We start from the raw sequence: 21496 nt of genomic DNA, 5'->3' as shown, positions 1-21496 counted from the left end.
TGCTAAGTGGTTAATGCAATATCCTAGGTGGTTGCTATGCATTTGCTGGGTGGATGCTATTGGTCAGAATATTCAAGATGGTTTTATCCCCCCACTTCATCCCTAACCAAGCAACACCATAGCAACCACCTGAGAAAAAGCATTAACTGTTTTTCAACACCGTAGCAGCCACATAACTAAATAACCACAAATTGCAGTAACTGCTTAGCAGCCACTCAGCTTAGTTGCTATGTGGCTGCTACGGTGTTAAAAAGCGGTTAATGCTTTATCTCAGGTGGTTGCTATGGTGTTGCTTGGTTAGGAAGGAAGTGGGGAGATCATGAAGCCATTCTAATGATCCTTACCTCACTTACTACACTTGTCTTGTTCCTGGATACAATTTGAATTCTTACAGCAATGTGAATCCAATATATAGAGTAGAGACAGTTACTCCAATAAAAGCAGAGCAAAACTACATTTTAATAGCTTTAAATTCAATAGAAACACTGGATAAAAAGCAGATTTCTCAATACATTAATTGATATATAATTGACATAACTGGTGGTTGATTTTTTAATTGGTTGGTTTTTATTGGGAGGTTCCAGCTCCTGTACTGGGTAGACTGGTCTCTGGGTGTGGAGGTGTAGTGGATAACACGGTGAGGTGGTTTAATGTGTCCAGAGGAAATGGCCCGGCCGGCTGTGGTTAATGATTGGCCGTGCCCCGAGGAGCCGAGCACAATAGAAATTTCTCCACAAGCCGGAGAGAAGAGGAACCAAGCTTTCCTCACACTGCAGACCTGAAGATCAGGATGAAGTGAGGGATTCTTATAAAACAACTGTGGTGAGTGATTTTTTTTTATATTTAAAATTAAGGTAAATTTTAATCATGCTGATTAAAACGCTTTTAAAGGCATTTAAAAGCAATTAACCCATTTAATTTTACACACTTTACCAGCAGCATCAGCCTAAAAAAGATGAATAACTTTATTATATATATATATATATATATATTGATGGAAATGCATGTAGCCTCTACTGGATTGGACAAAAACATCATATATCCAAAACTGCTTAATTTTCAATGGAGGTTAATGTAAAAAATATTAGTATATTAGTAATATAAGTCTTTTTGATGCAATATTTTTTAAATATTAACTCTTGGTAATATCAATAAAATTCAATTTAGCTTTTTTTTATTTAGCGCACTTTAAAAAATAAAAAAGCCATATGTTGGAGGAATAAATTAACCATTTCTAGAGAAAGGTAATTTTTTTTTCTGTGATAAAAATTATTCTTTGTGAACCCAAGTGTTTTTTTTTCTATGGTTTTGCTTTAAAAAATAAATCAAAAAATAAATAAAATGTTGACAAGACTGTTTTATAGCTGATTTACAGATCCTATTGTCTTATATGATGTGATGGATATTTATTTAACTAAATTAAGTCATTGTAAATTTTCCTAATTTTAAATTTCTAATTACAATATTTTTATTAATTATTCTAATGATTACATTCTTAGTATTGGTGCCATTTAAAATGGTTAAAATGATTTTATCAGTAAATAAAGGACACTGGCTCAAAAGTACACAAGAAAACTAAACTGTGTTAAAAATACATGTTTAAACATGCGGTTGCTATGGTGCCCAAGGTGGCTGTTTGGGTCTCCAATGGCTGAATTATACAGTACCAGTTAAAAGCTTGAACAGGCCTTAAATTCAGTGTTTTTTAAAAAAATATTTACTTCAATCTACTTAAGTTTGCAGAAATTGTACGAAAAAAAATCACTGAAAAACACAACCTAATGCTTTTATATGTTAAAAATATAGCTTAATTAAAATATGCTTTAATTCAGAATTCAATATTGCTGTTTTTAGTACACTTTTAAAAAGGGCTTATTTTGGAGCAATAAAAAAAGACACTTCTGGTGAAAGTATAAGTTTTATTTTATAAATAAAAGGCCCATTATAGCTGATTTATAGGATACAGAAAAATAATGTATATTATCACATATATCCTATATGCTGTTATGGATATTTATTTAACTAAATTAAGTTCTTCTAAATGTTGTTTTTTTTCTGTGAGCCTCTTAGAATTGAGCTCGTATGACGTGAATTTGAGTTATATTTGAGTTAAAATATTAAATATAATTTAATTACAAAAAATTACATACTTAATGTTTTAGTGGCATTTAATATGATTTCAGTAGTATTAAAAATTACAATTACGATTTTTTACTAATTAAAAAAGCCATATTTTGGAGCAATAAAATAACCACTTTTGGAGAAAGTTAAAATATTTTTATATATAAAAATTATTCTTTTGGGTTCCTAAAGGTGTTTTTTTTTTCTTTTTTTTTAATATATGGTTTCTCTCTCAAAAAAAAATACTTTTACTTTCATAAAAATGATTCTTTAGGGAATCGATATGTTTTCCATAATTTTGCTCAAAAAAAAAATATATATTTCTACATTGACAGGCCAATTATAGCTGATTATAGACCAACAATAATGCATATTATCACCTATATCCTTGACTATCCTATATGTTGTGATAGAAATACAATATATTTAACTAAATACAATTCTTGTAAATGTTCCTTATTTTGAATTTCTAGTGTTTTTTGTTTAATGTGCTAGTATGATGTGAGTTTAAGTTATATTTGAGTTGAAATATTTAAAAAAATTGGCTATACCAAAATATTAACGTTGTACAATTTGTTTTAGGACTTATTTAATCATTAGTGTTTTATTAGCGGCACAAAACTACACTACAAGCTACAAATTAAGTGTTTTAGTGCCGTTTAAAATGATTTAAAATGATTTTATCAGTAAATAAAGGACATTTGGCCCAAAATTACACATGAAAACTAAACTGTGTTACAAAATTCACGTTTAAACATGCGGTTGCTATGGTGTCCAAGGTGGCTGTTTGGGTCTCTAATAGCTGAATTATACAGTATCAGTCTAAAGTTTGGACACTTTAAATTCAGTTCAGGTTTTTTCATAATAAAAAAAAAAAATGTTCTGCTTTTTACTTTTTTTTTTTTTTTTTTTTACATTTATCTGATGTTCTTATCCAGAGCAACTTACAAGGTTATTTCTAATACTGCGGAACATTTAAATTAATATGCACTTAAATACATACTAAATATACTATTTTAAAACAACTTACTGCAACTTAAATATATTTCGATTGTAAGTAAGCTATATTTAAATACAACATAAAAGCATTAGATTGTGCTTTTGAGTTGTTGTTTTTTTTTTCTTATATCTTCTACAAACCTTAATGCTAATAATAAAAATGAAGTTTCTGAATCAGTTTCTCTGATTTTGCTATTTATAGGTTTGTTTGAGTGAAATGAACATTGTTGTTTTTTTCTATAAACTACAGACAACATTTCTCCCAAATTCCAAATAAAAATATTTTAGTAATTTACAGCATTTATTTACAGAAAATGAGAAATGACTGAAATAACAAAAAAAAAAAAGATGCAGAGCTTTCAGACCTCAAATAATAAAGCAAAGAAAACAAGTTCATATTCATAAAGTTCAGAGATAAGAAATAATCTTATATTTGGTGGAATAACCCTGTTTTTTAATCCGTTTTTTTCATGCATCTTGGCATCATGTTCTCCTCCACCAGTCTTACACACTGCTTTTGGATAACTTTATGCTGCTTTACTCCTGGTGCAAAAATTCAAGCAGTTCAGTTTGGTGGTTTGATGGCTTGTGATCATCCATCTTCCTCTTGATTATATTCCAGAGGTTTTCAATTTGGTAAAATCAAAGAAACTCATCATTCTTTCCTAGTTTTTTAAAAGTATTTTAAGCTCTTAATTATACTTCCAGTATACTGCAGTAAGTGTACAATAACCCTGTAAAGCTTAGAATCACCCATATTTTACACTATAACATATACAAACCTTCTAGTACTTTAAGTCATCTACTTAAATGTAACTTTCTAGGTGTTTTACAGCAAATATACAGCTTTACCACCAATTTTACGCCCATTTTACATGTTTTTCAGTGATTTTACGGCACTGTTGGGAATCTGCAGAGCATGCAGTCTTGTCCTCTGTACAATCAGTGCTCTGTGATCTTTTTCCAGGGACTCTACCGGCACTGCGCTGCTCAATAGCCGAGTCCTGCTGCTGCATATTTCCAGAGGTAATTAGCGGCATGCTGGGCCGTTATTGCACCTTTACTGGTTACGCTGGGCAGAGCGTCACGCCCAACGCTCGCACTGTGAGCAGGTCAGTGGTGCGAAACACTTCACCGCCTTTCCTCTCACTTTGCTTTTCACTTTACTTTTCCTGTTCTTTAAAAAAAACATTTTTGTTTCCTTTCTTGTTCTTTAAAAGGGATAATCACCAATATTTAAACATTCAAGAAGCTATTTTATCAATCTACTGTATACACAAGTCATTAACTGTGCACTGTGCTGCTTAGTTTAGAGTGTATCAGTGTGTCTTTGCTATCGTAACGACAGGAAAAGTGTGGTTAATGACTCTTAATTCCCTTTAAGAGTCAGGTGCGCTCTGACGGATTTGGCGGATTGCTAATTTAATGGTGCTGAGGAAAACTGGAAACTGAGCTGCTGGTTGACGCTGTGAAGAAGGAGCTCCAGCAGCTCATTTACGGGAACAGCAATGATATTTTATTTACTATTCTGTTTATTGTTGATGCAAAAGTGTGTGTAACAAGTGCCAAGATAGCGATGAACGTCTCACTGTTGACTGTTGTCAGGGTTTTAATCAGTCAGTGGAGCTCCTGTGTTTTCTGTTACCAAGATAAACAAGCAAAACTCCAGAAATGTACCTGAACACACCTCCTTTCATAATCAGGACACCACGCCCCCAATCAGTGTAAATATATTCAGAAGCTCTGTTTAAGGATTATATTTTCAGTGTTAAATGATAAAATGATCAGGATGTATCATCAGACATTAAGGAAACATGGCAGCAATTGTCAGTAGCTCCACCCCTGAGTTGGCCAGTACAGTACACAACACAGCGAGTGAGCGGTTTTGCAGCATGGAAGCTAACAAGCAGGGCTGGTTCAGCTGAAACCTAAGCTCCTACACAGTCTAAAGCAGGGGTGTCCAAACTGCGGCCCGTTTCCTTTTTTGGAGCGGCCCACGAGGTATTTTAGAAATAGAATGAAAGTTGGCCCGCTGTTAAGCAGGTTTTTATAATGTGAGGTGTCAGAAACGGGCCAAAGAGTCTAAAAGCGGAGAGAGTGTGTAGTTGTAGCGCAGAAAAACGGGCCAAAGAGTCTAAAAGCGGAGAGAGTGCGCAGTTGTAGCGCAGAAAAAGGGGCCAAAAAGTTTAAAAGCGGAGAGAGTGCGCATTTTTAGCGCAGAAATACGGGGCAAAAGAGTCTAAAAGCGGAGAGTGTGCGCATTTCTAGCACAGAAATACGGGGCAAAAGAGTCTAAAACAGAGAGAGTGCGCATTTCTAGTGCAGAAAAACAGGCTAAAAGTCTAAAAGTTGCCGTAATTAAGGAGTTTAATATTAAGAGACATCAAGAAATTAAACATCAATTTGAAAAATCTTAGTTTACACAACACTGTCGGAGATAAAGATAGTAAGTCAAGTAAAATGGTGTGTAAATGAAAGTAATCAGGAAAATGTATTATTTAAAGTGGTATATTTCATTATTTGTTTTATTACAGAGTCTGTGGCCCATGACTTCAAATATATTTCTCCTTCTGGCCCCCAACAAAAAAAGTTGAACTAAAGCAACTTATTTCATTCTAATGTTGTAAGATCCACCTGTATATCCAATTTCTGTATTTTTGTCCCTTGAAAATATATAATAAAATATTAGCAGAAATGAGAGGGGTGTACTCACATTTGTTGGGTATTTTGGGCCCTTTACATGAACTAGCAATGAATAACTAACTTGACTTCACCAGTGGACAATTTGAGAATGCGATTTGGTTAGAAAAATGAATTTTACGTAAAATAAAGTACTTTTTTTGTTCTTTTATATTTTTTTTTCAGAGAGAAAAATACTGATGCAGGCTCACTCCTCAAGTAGATGATACCATATGGACCACCCTACCTTGGACACTCTGCATCCACCAGAACCCACGTCAGAGATGAGGGCACGACTGATCAGTTCACCACCAGAGGAACAGTCCAAGAGATCGACAGCCCCCCAGATAGACCCTCAGTCCGGCTGTTCCTCCCATCATCTGCTCCGGTCTCCTCTAACACAGAAGTAATCTGACATTTCTGGAATTTACGCATCATTATTTATAAATTTATGAATTTATGAATTAAATGGAGAAACTCTGGAGGTCCACGACATCAAACCGTACTCCTGAACTGAACCTGTGATTGAACCGCGCTCAGAACCGACACCATGAGGTTCTACCTGAAGTTCTACCTGCACTACCTGCTGCTGCTGGGCTCCAACCCGGGCGTTTCCACCTACGGCCCCCACCTGAGGGCCCAGAAGACCGGGGACATCCTGCTGGGGGGGCTCTTCCCCATACACTTCGGCGTGGCCTCCAAAGATCAGGACCTAGCCGCCAGACCAGAGTCTACAGAGTGCGTGAGGTACGTCCAAAAACTGTGCTGGAGTGACTCATCTGTTAAACATGGTGGTGGGAGTATTGGGGGTCAGTTGGCGATTATTCTGCACCTCTTGTTTAAGATCTAAAGCATACCACCTTGACTGTTAAACAAGGTGGTTGGGAGTGTTTGGAATCTACAGGTGTTTATTCCATGCCTCTCGACCAAAATCCAAAGTACACAGGTGATTTTTCCACACCTCTTCTTATTCAAAATCTAAAGTATACCACCTTGTCTGTTAAACATGGTGGTGGGAGTATTTGAAATTGACAGGTGATTATTCCACACCTCTTATCTGTTAAACATGGTGGTGGGAGAGTGTTTGGAACCAACAGGTGATTATTCCACACCTCTTATCTGTTAAACATGGTGGTGGGAGAGTGTTTGGAACCAACAGGTGATTATTCCACACGTCTCGTCCAAAATCCAAAGTACACAGGTGATTTTTCCACACCACTTCTTTTTCAAAATCGAAAGCATACCACCTCGTCTGTTAAACATGGGGGTGGAAGTATTTGAAATCGACAGGTGATTATTCCACACCTCTTCTTGTTCAAGATCTAAATCACATTACCTTGTCTGTTTAAAATCATGGTGGGGGAATCAACAGGTACACCACCTTGTCTGTTAAACATGGTGGTGGGAGTATTCGAAATCCCCAGGTGATTAATAAACACCTCCTGTCTGTTAAATATGGTGGTGGGGAGTGTTTGGAATCCACATGTGATTATTCCACACCTCTTGTCTGTTAAACATGGTGGTGGGAGTATTTGAAATTCACAGGTGATTATTGCACACCTCTTCTAGTCTAAGATCAAAAGTATACCACCTTGGCTGTTAAATATGGTGGTGGGAGTATGTGGAATCCACAGGTGATTATTCCACACCTCTTGTTCGAAAGCTAAAGCGTTCCACTTTTTCTGTTAAACATGGTGGTGGGAGTATTTGGAGTCAACTGGTGATTATTCCACACCTTTTGTTCTAGATCTTAAGCATAGCACCCTGTCTGTTAAACATGGTGGTGAGTGTATTTGGAATCAACAGGTGATGATTCCACACCTCTTGTCTGTTAAACATGGTGGTGAGTGTATTTGGAATCAACAGGTGATGATTCCACACCTCTTGTCTGTTAAACATGGTGGTGGGAGTGTGATTCTCTGTGATTGATCTCAGGTATGTAACGTGTTGTGTTCAGGTATAATTTCCGGGGGTTCCGGTGGCTCCAGGCGATGATCTTTGCGATCGAGGAGATTAATAACAGCTCCTCTCTGCTGCCGAACATCACGCTGGGGTACCGGATATTCGACACCTGTAACACCGTCTCTAAAGCTCTGGAAGCGTCTCTCAGCTTCGTGGCTCAGAATAAGATTGACTCTCTGAACCTGGACGAGTTCTGTAACTGCAGCGGCAACATCCCCTCCACCATCGCTGTGGTGGGAGCGTCCGGATCCGCCGTCTCCACCGCCGTCGCCGACCTCGTCGGCCTCTTCTACATCCCACAGGTCAGCAGCTCAGCCTGCTTTAGATTTTATATATATCGCTAAAACTAGAACACGTGATAAAAATCTATCAATTTACTATAGTTTTTCTTTCAATTACCATTTAAATACAGCTGACCATGGATTACAATTAACTTAAAAAAAATATTCAGTATTCAGAGATGCTGATTCACAATACTGAGTAACCATATTAGAATTTTGAGATACTAATTTACAATTTTTGAGACTTAGTGTCTCAAAGTTATTAATTCTTTAAAAAATTGTAAGTCACATTTTTGGAGCAACGTAATTTTAAGATACGAAAAAATTGGAACAAAAATTGTCATTGTTTTGAGACTTATTTTTTGAAAAAAAAAAAAATTACTTTGATACTAGTTTGATACAATTTTCTTGTATTTTCAAAAAAAAATGTTTCTCCACAAAAATTAAAAATAGTCTTAATTTTAGATACTTAGTCACAAATGTTAAAAACGTGACTTATTTCTCAAGGTATTTATTGATTTGTTTTTAAAAATTGTGACTAAATATCTCAAAATAATGACCATTTTTGGAAAAAACATAATATTAAGATGTGGCCAAAATTGTAACTAAAATTATAATTATTTTGAGATACTTAATCTTAAGGTAATTATTAGTTCTTTTAAAAATTGTGACTAAGTATCTCTAATCATTTTTGTTACAAATGAAAAACTAACAGTACTAATAACAGTAATAATTACTTTGAGATACTAAGTTACATTCTTGGAGAAACAATTTTAATCCCCCCCTGGAAAAAAAATACTTTGAGATACTTAGTCCAAACCTTTTGAAAAAAAGAATTGTTTTTGCAAGATCCTAATGACAAAAAATATTTTAGGATTAAGAAAAAACATGCGAACTATTCATTTCTAAATAAATTGGTGATCTTGAGATGCTCATTGAGTGTAAAAATAGTGATTTTTTTTTTTATTCATAACTCTATGCCCCTATCAGCAGTATTGTAAACCTGTTAGTTAGAAGCATTGGCTAAATATGGTGGGAGAATAGAGCTGGACTCTTTGAAAAAGTTTAAACTGGTTATCATGCATCACTTCCTGTTTTCCTTTAATTTTGTCCTGATTTTGTCTTTTTTTTCATGGTTTAGATCAGCTACGCTTCCTCCAGTCGTCTTCTGAGCAACAAGAACCAGTACAAGTCCTTCATGAGGACCATCCCCACCGACGAGTACCAGGCCATCGCCATGGCGGCCGTCATCGACCACTTCCAGTGGAACTGGGTGATCGCCATCGCCTCGGACGACGAGTACGGCCGGCCGGGCATCGAGAAGTTCGAGAACGAGATGCTGCAGAGGGACATCTGCATCGACCTGAACGTCCTGATCTCCCAGTACCTGGAGGAGGCGGAGATCGTCCGCCTGGCCGACCGGATCCAGAACTCCAGCGCCAGGGTGATCGTGGTGTTCGCCAGCGGGCCGGACGTGGAGCCGCTGGTGAAGGAGATGGTGCGGCGGAACGTCACCGACCGGGTGTGGTTAGCCAGCGAGGCCTGGGCTATCTCCAGCCTGGTGGCTAAACCCGAGTACCTGGACGTGATGGGCGGGACCATTGGGTTCGCCTTGAGGGCGGGGCAGATCCCCGGATTCAAGGAATTCCTGCAGCAGGTACGACCCAAAAAGTGCACCAACGAGTTCGTGCGAGAGTTCTGGGAGGAGACCTTCAACTGCTACCTGGAGGACAGTCCCCGCAAGGAGGACAACGAGAACGGCAGCACCAGCTTCAGGCCTCTGTGCACCGGCGAGGAGGACATCACCAGCGTGGAGACTCCTTACCTGGATTACACTCACCTGAGGATCACCTATAACGTTTACCTGGCCGTTTACGCCATAGCCGAGGCTCTGCAGGACATCCTCACCTGCACACCTGGACGAGGACTCTTCGCCAACGGCTCCTGCGCAGATATCAGGAAGGTGGAGGCATGGCAGGTACAGTAATAATACAATTTATACAGATTATACAGGGGTTGGAGAATGAAACTGAAACACCTGTTTTTAGAGCACAATAATTGATTGTGGTGACGGACAGTTCTGGTGGAAACAGGAGAGTTGAGGTGCACATTGAATTCTGCGTGATTTGATCAGCCGTGGTTTTATGTTTTTTTGGATACAATCCGGATTAGCACCCGAACATCCCTTTCAGACAGCTTCCTCTTACAGCGTCCACAGTTAATCCTGTTGGATGTGGTCGGTCCTTCTTGGTGGTATGCTGACATTACCCTGCATACCGTGGCTCTTGATGCATCACAAAGACTTGCTGTCTTGGTCACAGATGCTCCAGCAAGACGTGCACCAACAATTTGTCCTCTTTTGAACTCTGGTATGTCTCCCATAATGTTGTGTGCATTGCAATATTTAGAGCAGAACTGTGCTCTTACCCTGCTAATTGAACCTTCACACTCTGCTCTTACTGGTGCAATGTGCAATTAATGAAGATTGAACACCAGGCTGCTCCAATTTAGACATGAAACCTAAAATCCCACACTAAAATGATGACAGGTGTTTCAGTTTCATTGTCCAACAAACATGAGATTTTAAAGGCATTTAAATATCCAGATGCTGTTTAAACGTGGAGAGTTCTGATATTTAGTGAGTAATAATGTATTATATAATGTTATGTTTGAGCACTTTTGGAGACACAGACTAAGTTAAGTGTAAACTGTGTGTAAAGTGAGCCATTGTCTCAGTGTCTCAAAAAAATTAGAATATCATTAGAAAAGTTACTTTATTTCAGTAATTCAATTTAAAATGTGAAACTCATTATAATATATTATATAGATGTATTAAACACAGAGTGATCTATTTCAAGTGTTTATTTCTTTTATCGTTGATTATCGATTATGAAGCTTACAGCCAATAAAAACCCAAAAATCAGTGTGTCAAAAAAAATATTTGAATATTATATACTGCAAGACCAATTGGTACTTTTGCCAGTGTGGGCAGTGTGCCAAATCCTGCTGGAAAATGAAATCCGCATCTCTATAAAATAAATTGTCAGCAGGGGGAAGCTGTAAGATATGAAGTGCTGTAAGATTTTGTGGGAAAACAAAACTGCACTGACTTTAGACTTGATAATAAAACACAGTGGATCAACACCAGCTAAGGACAGATTTCATTTTCCAGCAGGACTTGGTACACTGCCCACACTGCCAAAAGTACCAATTGGTCTTTTATAATATTCTAATTTTCTGAAACACTGATTTTTGGGTTTTTATTGGCTGTAAGCTTCATAATCATCAACAATAAAAGAAATAAAACTGAAATTAAGTAACTTTTTAATGATATTCAATTTTTTTAGATGCACCTATAGCTAATCTGCTAGTTTGGCTGTATGAGGCTTGTACTGACTTGGTTTAAATGAACAGAAACCACATTATTTAATTGCAGTTCCTTATCACAGTTAATCAGCTAAGATTATATGATTGTTCAGGTGCTTTCTTTGCTAACGCTGGCTAGATTTCTTAGTTTGCTAGCTCGCTGTTATAACAATCAGAGAGTGAATCAGACGCTCAGAGATAAAAACAATCCGTGAGGTTTATTCGGAAAAGAGAAATCCAGACAACAGTCCAGGTAAGCAATATTCAAGGCAAAACATAATACAAGAAAACAAATCCTTAAAAGTATCAAATAAGGAAAAACCCAAAGACAATAAACTAAACAAGAACAATTGTCAAATAAAAATTAAAAAAGGCATATCAAATGGATAAACGCTAAGTATGCACTGACAAACAAGAACAATACTTTACAAAGAGTGTTCCAACCAAACAAGCTTAAATACATAGCCAAACAGATGAAGCTAATTAGTAATCAGGAGAGTGTGAAAAAACTTCGGATTGGTAGGTGCAGTCACATGGTTTGGTGATGCATGCTGGGAAGCAGAGTTCATAAGAGTAGTGTAGTTTGTAATAATGCTGGGCGATATGACCAAAAATGTATATAACAATATTTTAATTAATTAATTTTATTTTAGTTTTTTTTTTTTTGCATGACTGGGCTTTAAAATTGGTGAGTTACTGTACTGTTAGAAGAACATATAATATAAACACTAAGGCCTTAAATTAAGGCTTTGATAACTATTGGGTTCACTTTGTCCCACAAAATTTATACACAATATATGAAGAAATCAGCCTTTATTATCAGAAAAACAGCTAAAGAATATAAACAATAGACCTTAAAAATAAATGCACCAACCACTGTTTAACACGGCTTCCTTTAAAAAATATAAAAAATATTTTAAATAGTTCCATAAACACTCTAAATGGACTTTTACAATACTCAATGTTTAAGTATGTTTAAACGCTCTGTTGCACAAGTTACACAAGTTAATATTAAATTAAAATATATTATTAAAGCAGTTAGAAGCATTACAGTATTATTCTCAAGTTCAAGTTGCAGTACTGCAGTATTAATATATTTAAAGGGCTATAGTTGCTGCTCTTGAAGTTTATTTGCACCCTTTTTAGTTTTAGTTTTAGGGAGTTTTATCTCTTGTGCTGAATAAATGATTCTGTATCCAGGACTGATTCTGGGTTTTTGCTTTCTGTTCTCTGAGCTGTGGAGTAATTGTTTAATTCTATTTCTCTCTGTTCTGAGTGAATAATTGCTGTTTGCTGTTGTTTTTCTCGGATTTTACTCGGATAAAAACATTCATACAGTGAGGAACAGCAGCAGGAGCTCCTCAGACAAAGTGCTGTTCTCCTTTCTCTTCAGACATGTCAGAGCGAGATGAGCGTTTGACTCCACAGAGCTGAGCTACCATTACTCCAGTGTATTAGCTTGTTATGCTAACTGATTAGCGTTAGCTAGCAAGCTGTATCTGCTTCTTTGGTGGTGCTTTTCGACATGGGAAAAATGCATAGCGGTTTTAATTTTCCGGATGAACTGATATACCGCCCAGCGCTAGATTATTACTGTATTTGGAAGGGTCATGACCTAAATTCATGTTATTTATTTATTTTTTTTTAACACTTTTTTAAGTCTCGTAATTAAATTCTACAGGTTCTGAAGCAGTTGCTGCTTGAAGTTTATTTGCACCTTGTACCCAGTTTTAGTTTTAGGGAGTTTTATCTTTTGTACTGAATAAATGATTCTGTATCCAGGACTGATTCTGGGCTTATCTGGGGGATGAAAGGAACTTTCTGTCTTTCTTCTCTGAGTTGTGGATGCAATTCTGTTTCTCAATTTTCTGACTGAAAAATTGCTGTTTGCAGTTGTTTTTTCTATTTTACTTGGATAAAAACATTCATACAGTGAGGAACAGCAGCAGGAGCTCCTCAGATAAAGTGCTGTTCTCATGTTTCTCTCCAGGCAGGACAGAGCAAGACGACCATTTGACTCCACAGAGCTGAGCTACCATTACTCCAATGTGTTAGCTTGTAATGCTAACTGGTTAGCATTAGCTGGCGAGCTGTATCTGTATCTGCATCTTTGGTGGTGCTTTTCTACACATATACAAATGCATAGCTTAGATTTAATTCCTGGATTGTAACTGTTGTAACTGTATTTGGAAGGGTCATGCCTGTAGGAACCTGACCTAAAATCTTTGTGTTTTATTGTTTTTAACACTTTTTTTAAGTGTCGTATTTAATTCCACAGGTTCTGAAACAGCTGAGGCATCGAAAGATCCAGAACAGTTTGGGGGAGAGGGTTCGTTTCGATGAGGCCAGTGAACTCTACGCCAATTACACCATCTTAAACTGGCACCGCTCGCCCGAGGACGGGTCCGTAGTGTTTAAGGAGGTTGGTTACTACAGCGTCCACAGCAAAAAGGGGGCAAAACTCTCCATCGACAAAACCAAGATACTGTGGAACGGATACCTGACTGAGGTAAGACACTGTCAAGAAGTTCAGTAGATATTACCCCTTTCAGACCAGAGTTATGTGCCAGTGATGGAAAAATAATAATAATAAATATAGCTGCAAGCGGCTATCAGCGGGTTCAAGCACCAACTAGCACAAAGGTGCCTACTAGAGCATAGGATGGTGATGTGTGAGAAGGTCTAATATAATTTTAAACACTCTGTCACATTATCAAATTACCAAAAGATTATAATCTAAAGTCACATTATAAAGATTATCAAAAGTCTTTCACCTGTTATTAATGTTCATCAGAGGCCGTTAAACACGATCAGTGCTTAAATTCACATTCAAATCTATTGAATTTTATAGAAAATTCATCAAGTGATTTAGAATTAGTCAAAAGGCGTCTACATGTTATAGTTTTTGATCAGGAGACTTCAACCAGAGTGTTCACAAAGTTGTGTTCAGATTGACCTTTTGACCTTTTTCTTAAAATAAGCGCGAGTTTTTGACCGAACAAGATTAAATTAATACAAAGGAGTGCATTTTCTGACATGACATGTAATTACAAAGCTGTCATAAATCTAGTACTGAATCAAATAGCACCAGTGGTTTGTCTGTATACTGCAACATAGGTTTGCAATTATATTTTTAACAATTTTGGATATTTTTAAAGAACTGTAGTGCCCCTTAAAGTATAGAAAATATGTTGATTTCATCATAGTGATTTTGTACAGAAGTTTTTTTTTTAATTGTGAGATGATTAGAGCAAATACTGCAGAGTTATAGCAATTTAGATTAGAAATTCCAAGGACACATGGATTGCTTTGATGCCTGGCACTATTATAAGTGAAAATTTCATAATTGTTTTTAATAACTATTTACCTACAGACTCTACAGTCTCAAACAAGATCAAAATTTAGGTCATATGTCAAATATCCAGAGACTAGTTTGAAAAAAAGCTATTTTTAAACAATTAGCAATTATGAATAAACAAAGCATTTTTTAAATATAGTTATATTTCCAATTTTGTCGGAGCCACTGTACTGAATATGGCAAAAACAAGTGGATCTCAAAATATTACAGTATGTATGACATATATACTTGATTTTCTTAAACAGCGCTCCCATTGGCCAGATTGTTTTATCACTTCATGACTTCATGCAGGTCACCACAATGTCCCCACCTGAACATAACACCTGAGTTTCATCCTGATTGGGCAACGTACAGCCTGCCAAAAAGCCTGCTGAATGCTGATTGGCTGATGGTGTCCAGCCATTTTGATTGAGGAAGTTGCCCTTTGAATATGGTAGATTCTGTATGCAAAGTTTTAGGTTGCTAGGTTGCACAGTTGCTAAGAAACAGTGTTCCAGATTTAACTGTTGGACTGAATGGGGCATATACCCAGAAGAACTAATTTGCATATGTTGGTCATATTGTTTACAACTTTCAACATAGTTTTGATGTTGGATATTGAAGTACATGCTCTCACGACTGCAGACAATAGACTACAATAGGATTAACGTCAGAAAGCTGAAGCGTTATAATAACGATGGGGGATTTAGGTCCATCTCTGGTGAGGAAGGGTAATTACACAGATAATGCGGAAGAATCATTTTAAACGCGGCGGGTGTGATGCGGTCTCCTTTCAGCGCGGATGAATCCGATTCCAGGTTATATTCAGTCAGAGAGCGAGAGAGAGAGGTTTTACTATGAGTGAATGGAGGAGCTACTGAGCTCCGAGTTTCCTCTTCTGAAGTCCCCATTACTCCACCAGCCGCTCGCGTTCAGTAAAACTGAGCCGGATCCTCTTTTAGAGGCTGTACGTGTGACGTAAGTACATAAAGACGCGTGACGTGGCCAGAAGAAGAAGAACCCCTGCGAAAAGCGACCAGACACCCCAGTTTTTAGAATGAATATATTATTAGGATTAGCAGGGATGGTGGTTTCAGCACACTGATACCATTAAACACAATATTTTTAATCCATATTCTTCTCAGAAATGCTTCTGCTTTCAGTTTAGAAACTAAAAAATACAGACTAATACTTTAAATTTGATATGCAAACATTTTAAATGTCTTAATACATTTAGAACTTATATATCTGAAATACTGTATATGCAGAATGCAAGGTCAATATTTAATTTAATAATGTATATATATTTTATTTACATTAACATGTGTATGCTAAATAATAAATATTGTTAAATGAATGAATGGTTATATATTTGATATACAGACTGTATTTTCTAACATACATTGTAGTGTGTGAAATTATTTGATATAAAAGCAGGTAGATGAAGGTAAAATAAAAACTTTAAATATTTTTAGTGTTTTAGTGAATCAATTCCTAATCTCAAGTGTTTTTGTTGCCCCTGTAAAAAAGCCTAGTTTCAGTGATGTTAATCACGTTTATCAGGACTGGTATTGACTACAGTGTTTTAATTTAATTATTAATATATTTTAATAATTCATATAAAGAGTCTTTAAATGAACTGGAATTGTTGATATATATAAATATATATTTTACTAAAGGCCATGCCTATTATTATTATTATTAATTTTTTTAATAATTGTACATAAATAATTAAAGAAAATAATTCAAAAGATTGTGAGTTTTTAGGGGATGCATACACTGATGTGCCAAAAGTAATGGAGCAGGAATTAGCATGAATTAGCAGTGTTCAGGGTTCATTAGCTTCTGTAGGATATGTGGGTGGGGCTTCAGTCATTGAACGTGGATGTAGAATCGCTAGTCGCTCTTTACATGAACAATTGTAGCCAGAAGCCGCCGGTCACAATCATTACCACCCTTTGCACTGTCCACTGTGGGTGGAGTTTATATTCTCTGCTCAAGAAAATGATCTGTGACGTAGGTGTCTGTTTTTTTAATGCTATTTTTATTAGATATAATGCTGGTGTGATAATCACAATATAGCAAAGTACCAAATCAAAAAAAAAAAAATCTTAAATATATGTTATTGTTGTTGGTTTATGTGGGTTTAATGATAGTGCAGGGTATAGCCGCATTACTTTTTTTGTGTTATTGCACTTAGACTATGAGCTCAATATAAAAAAGGTAATTAGTTTAGAAAGTGTTGAATATTCTTAAACCATGATAAAATATATTAGATTAGAGATAAATGATTCAGACATCATTCCTGTAGACTAATTACCCAAGGTTTAGGCCTGTGGATCATTGTTCACATTGTTCATGTTTTAATCTTTTGGAGATCTGCTCTTAATAAAGGTTTTTTATTTAACAGGGCTGTGCTTCTTCAGTGTTGCAATGTTAATGTTAATGTTTTAACTCTCTACTTACTAAAAAAAATGTGGGGTTTAAATCAGGCTCGGGCTCATTATGACAGTTTATTGGTCGGGTCGGGCTCAGGCAAAACATGCATGGACTAGTTTTTTGGCCTGATCTAAGCTCTAACTTTGTGTGGAAATATATTAGCCTCTAATTGTTCCATCCATCCATCCATCCATCCATCCATCCATCCATCCATCCATCTGCACCCAATATCAACCCTCACTCTGCCTTACTCACAAGATAACACCTTACAACTACAACTACCCTTTGCCATGCCAGTGTATTTAAGTGCAGTATTTGTGCTATTATGTATTAGAGATTGGAACATGTGGAATTCTGTTGAAATATGAATTTATTCAATTTACTGTGTACCACTGTACAGTATTTAAATAACATTCTGTACATTTTCTCCATTCTGCTTTACTACAGGTGCCATTCTCTAACTGTAGTGAAGACTGTGAGCCTGGAACCAGGAAGGGCATTATTGATGGGATGCCCACCTGCTGCTTCGAGTGTACCGAGTGCTCAGATGGAGAATTCAGCGACCATAAAGGTAACATTAATCTTAATACCTCAGTTTTTCATTTAGTCTGGACTTTCAGATTGTTCAGTTTGGTGTCTGAACCAAAGTATCAGAAATTAAAGGGGCTGTGAACCACAATCCAGCCCGAATAACCTTCAATTGCTAAAAAATCCCCAATCCCCCAACTCATCCCCTAGCTCCCCAACTCATTCCGTAGCTCCCCCAACTCATCTCCTAGCTCCCCAACTCATCCTGTAGCTCCCCAACTCATCCTGTAGCTCCCCAACTCATCCCCTATTTCCCCAACTCATCCCCAATTCCCCAACTCATCCCCTAGCTCCCCAACTCCTCCCCAATTCTCCAACTCATGCCCGATTCTCCAGCTCATCCCCAATGCTCCAACTCATGCCCGATTCTCCAGCTCATCCCCAATGCTGCAGCTCATACCCAATTCCAGACCCCCTCCCCAACTCATCCCCAACTCTTCAACTCATCTCCAATTCTCCAACTCCTTCCCAATTCCCCAAACCATCCCCACTTCCCCAACCCATCCCCAATTCTCCAACTCATTTCTAATTCACCATCCTTATCAAACTCGTCCCCAGCTCATGCTCATTTCTCAAACTCATTCCCACCTTATCCACAACTCGTTTCTAATACTTCAGCTCATTCCCACCTTATCTGTAACTCTCCAACTCATTCACAACTCCCCAGCTCATCCCCACTTAGACTGGGAATTTGTTTATTTACTGTAACAGTAGATTAACCCTTATTTATAAACACAAATAAAAAGAATCTGAGGAGAATCTTTTGCACTCATGTTCGGGTACGTTAGTACAGTAGGTGGCGCACTCTGCCATCATCACTCCCATTGTGATGCTGGTTGGTACAGGCATCTCTGTTAGCATTACTACTGATTTGGTGGGGTGTTGTTGGGATAATTTGTTCAGCTCTAGTACTCTTAAACAGTTTGTTGCATTACTTTGAGGAACGTAACGTTTTTTTTAAATCTTCTGTTCCTCCACAGATGCCAGTGTTTGCACAAAGTGTCCCAACAATTCCTGGTCTAACGGAAACCACACATCCTGTTTCCTGAAAGAGATCGAGTTTCTGTCATGGTCAGAGCCGTTTGGGATTGCTCTGGCTTTGTTTGCTGTGCTCGGCGCTCTCCTGACGTCCTTTGTGATGGGTGTTTTTGTGCGCTTTCGGAACACGCCCATAGTGAAGGCCTCAAACAGAGAGCTGTCCTACCTGCTGCTCTTCTCCCTGATCTGCTGCTTCTCCAGCTCGCTCATCTTCATCGGCGAGCCCCAGGACTGGACCTGTCGCCTGAGGCAGCCGGCGTTCGGCATCAGCTTCGTCCTGTGCATCTCCTGCATCTTGGTGAAGACCAATCGGGTCCTGCTGGTGTTCGAAGCCAAGATACCCACCAGTCTGCACCGCAAGTGGTGGGGGCTGAACCTGCAGTTCCTGCTGGTGTTCCTGTTTACATTCGTTCAGGCGATGATCTGCGTGGTCTGGCTTTACAACGCCCCTCCAGGAAGCTACCGCAACTACGACATCGACGAGATCATCTTCATTACCTGTAACGAGGGCTCCATGATGGCTCTGGGCTTCCTGATTGGCTACACCTGCCTGTTGGCGGCCGTCTGCTTCTTCTTCGCCTTCAAGTCCCGTAAACTCCCGGAGAACTTCACGGAGGCCAAGTTCATCACCTTCAGCATGCTGATCTTCTTCATCGTCTGGATCTCCTTCGTCCCCGCCTACTTCAGCACCTACGGCAAGTTCGTGTCGGCGGTGGAGGTCATCGCCATCCTGGCGTCCAGCTTCGGCCTGCTGGCCTGCATCTTCTTCAACAAGGTCTACATCATCCTCTTCAAGCCGTCCAGGAACACTATAGAGGAGGTTCGCTCCAGCACGGCGGCGCACTCCTTCAAAGCCGCCGCCAAAGCCACTCTGAGGCAAAGCTCCGCCTCCAGGAAGAGGTCCAGCAGTGTGGGCGGTTCCTCGGGTTCCTCACCTTCTTTGTCCAGCCTAAAGACCAATGGTAATGAGGCAGCCACGCCCTCTGAACAGAGGCGTGGCCAAAGACCTAGAGTGAGCTTCGAGAGCGGTACGGTCACGCTATCGTTCAGCTTCGACGAGGCGAGGAAGAACTCAATGAAACTCTGATCCTGAGAACCTTCATAGTGATACTTTGAGACCAGTTAAAGTTACAGGTCTTTAGAACATTGCATATTTTGGGACACTTGTTCGTTCTACATTTCTTCTGAATTCATGGTTATTAAAAAGAAGGTATAAATAGTTTATCATGCTCTTGTCCAGAGGATTTGAATGCATTCAGGTACAGAATGCATGCATAAACCCTTGCATTGATGCACAGGATAAATGTTAACCTCCTAAGACTTGAACTCTTGCATGGCATGCATTTTTATTTCTCTTTGCTATTTGGGCTAATTGGCGCATGATTAGTCTTAAAACAAAGATTTATCTTTTTTCCTGATGTAGTTTCTGACCAAAATGATGTCCACATATGAGGACTTTAGTTTTATATTTCGATAGAAAATATAAAAGAAGTCGCAATTAGTAATGATGTCCAAAACATTTATTTTGCTCCTAAAAACAGCATTTACAAAACAGAAGTGAAAGACGTGTCGGTTACGACTCATCCCCAACTCACGCCCAGCTCCCAAACTCATCCCAACAATTCACCAACTTATCCCCAAAAACTTCCCAACTCATCCCTGATTCTCCAACTCATCTCAGACTCTATAACCCATCCCCAACAACTCCCCAACACCATCCCCAACTACTTCCCCACTCATCCCCAACTCTTCCCAGATTTTCAGACTAATCCCCAACTCATTCCTGATTCTCAAACTCATCCCTGATTTTCAAACTCATCCCCAACTCATCCCTGATTCTCAAACTCACCCCCAACTACTCTCCAACTCATCTCCAACTCATCCCTATCTCCCAACTTACCCCCGACAACTCACTAACTTATCCCCGACTCATCCCCCAAAACTCTCCAACTCATCCCCAACACATCCCTGACTCCCCCACTCGCCCCCAACAACTCCCCCACTCATCCCTGATTCTTCAACTCATCCCCACCTTTTCCTAAAAACTTCCCACCTCATCTCCAGCTTCTTCCAAACTCATCCCCAACAATTTCCCAACTCCTCTGTGCTAATACTGATGTATTTCAGAAGTTCTCTGCAGTTTTTTCAGTAGTTTAAATTAAGTGATGTTAGAATAAAATGGTCAGTGTGATGAAATTGGCTTTTAGTCAGTCAGCTAATCGTTAACATGAGTAGATCTGCTGGACTCGGTAGTATCAGTACTAGGTCTTGTTCAGTGAACTCCTCACATTTATAACTTGTTCATTTACTGGTCTGGAATAAGTTTAACTAGTGTTTGAAATATTGTGTTATCTTCTTTTAATGTTCACCAGTAGATGCTGATTAAGAACTGCAGCGTAGTAGCTCTGGTTTGTCTCAGTGGAAAACAGAGCTGAGCTCCGGTTCTGTAATTTGATTTAATTTGATGGAAATGTAAACGGTTTGGTACCATAATATTCATCCACACCTGTACTCTTGGTTTATTACACTTACTGGACAAATTGTGGAAACATCTGCTGTGCTTTCGGTCCTTTGAAAACTCAATGAAGGCAGTCTGGGAGACTGGGATTACCAAATTAATAGGCTGGATATATATATATATATATATATATATTTTTTTTTTTTGGCTTAATTTCTAATGAACAGA

The 21496-nt window shown here is 38.2% G+C and overlaps 1 protein-coding gene across 1 annotated transcript; it reads left to right on the top strand.

The window, feature by feature from the left end:
* Positions 1-5992: 5992 nt before the first annotated feature.
* On the top strand, positions 5993-21457 carry casr (calcium-sensing receptor). Its single transcript, XM_022666331.2, has 6 exons — positions 5993-6546; positions 7757-8063; positions 9184-10020; positions 13687-13917; positions 17632-17755; positions 18753-21457. The coding sequence occupies exons 1-6, from the start codon at positions 6350-6352 to the stop codon at positions 19895-19897; spliced, it is 2841 nt and encodes a 946-aa protein (XP_022522052.2). The 5' UTR covers positions 5993-6349; the 3' UTR covers positions 19898-21457.
* Positions 21458-21496: the final 39 nt, after the last annotated feature.

Source organism: Astyanax mexicanus, chromosome 1 (assembly GCF_023375975.1).
Source record: "Astyanax mexicanus isolate ESR-SI-001 chromosome 1, AstMex3_surface, whole genome shotgun sequence".
Taxonomy (NCBI): domain Eukaryota; kingdom Metazoa; phylum Chordata; class Actinopteri; order Characiformes; family Acestrorhamphidae; genus Astyanax; species Astyanax mexicanus.
The sequence above is the reverse complement of the archived record's forward strand: the minus strand, read 5'-3'. Positions and strand labels throughout refer to the sequence as shown.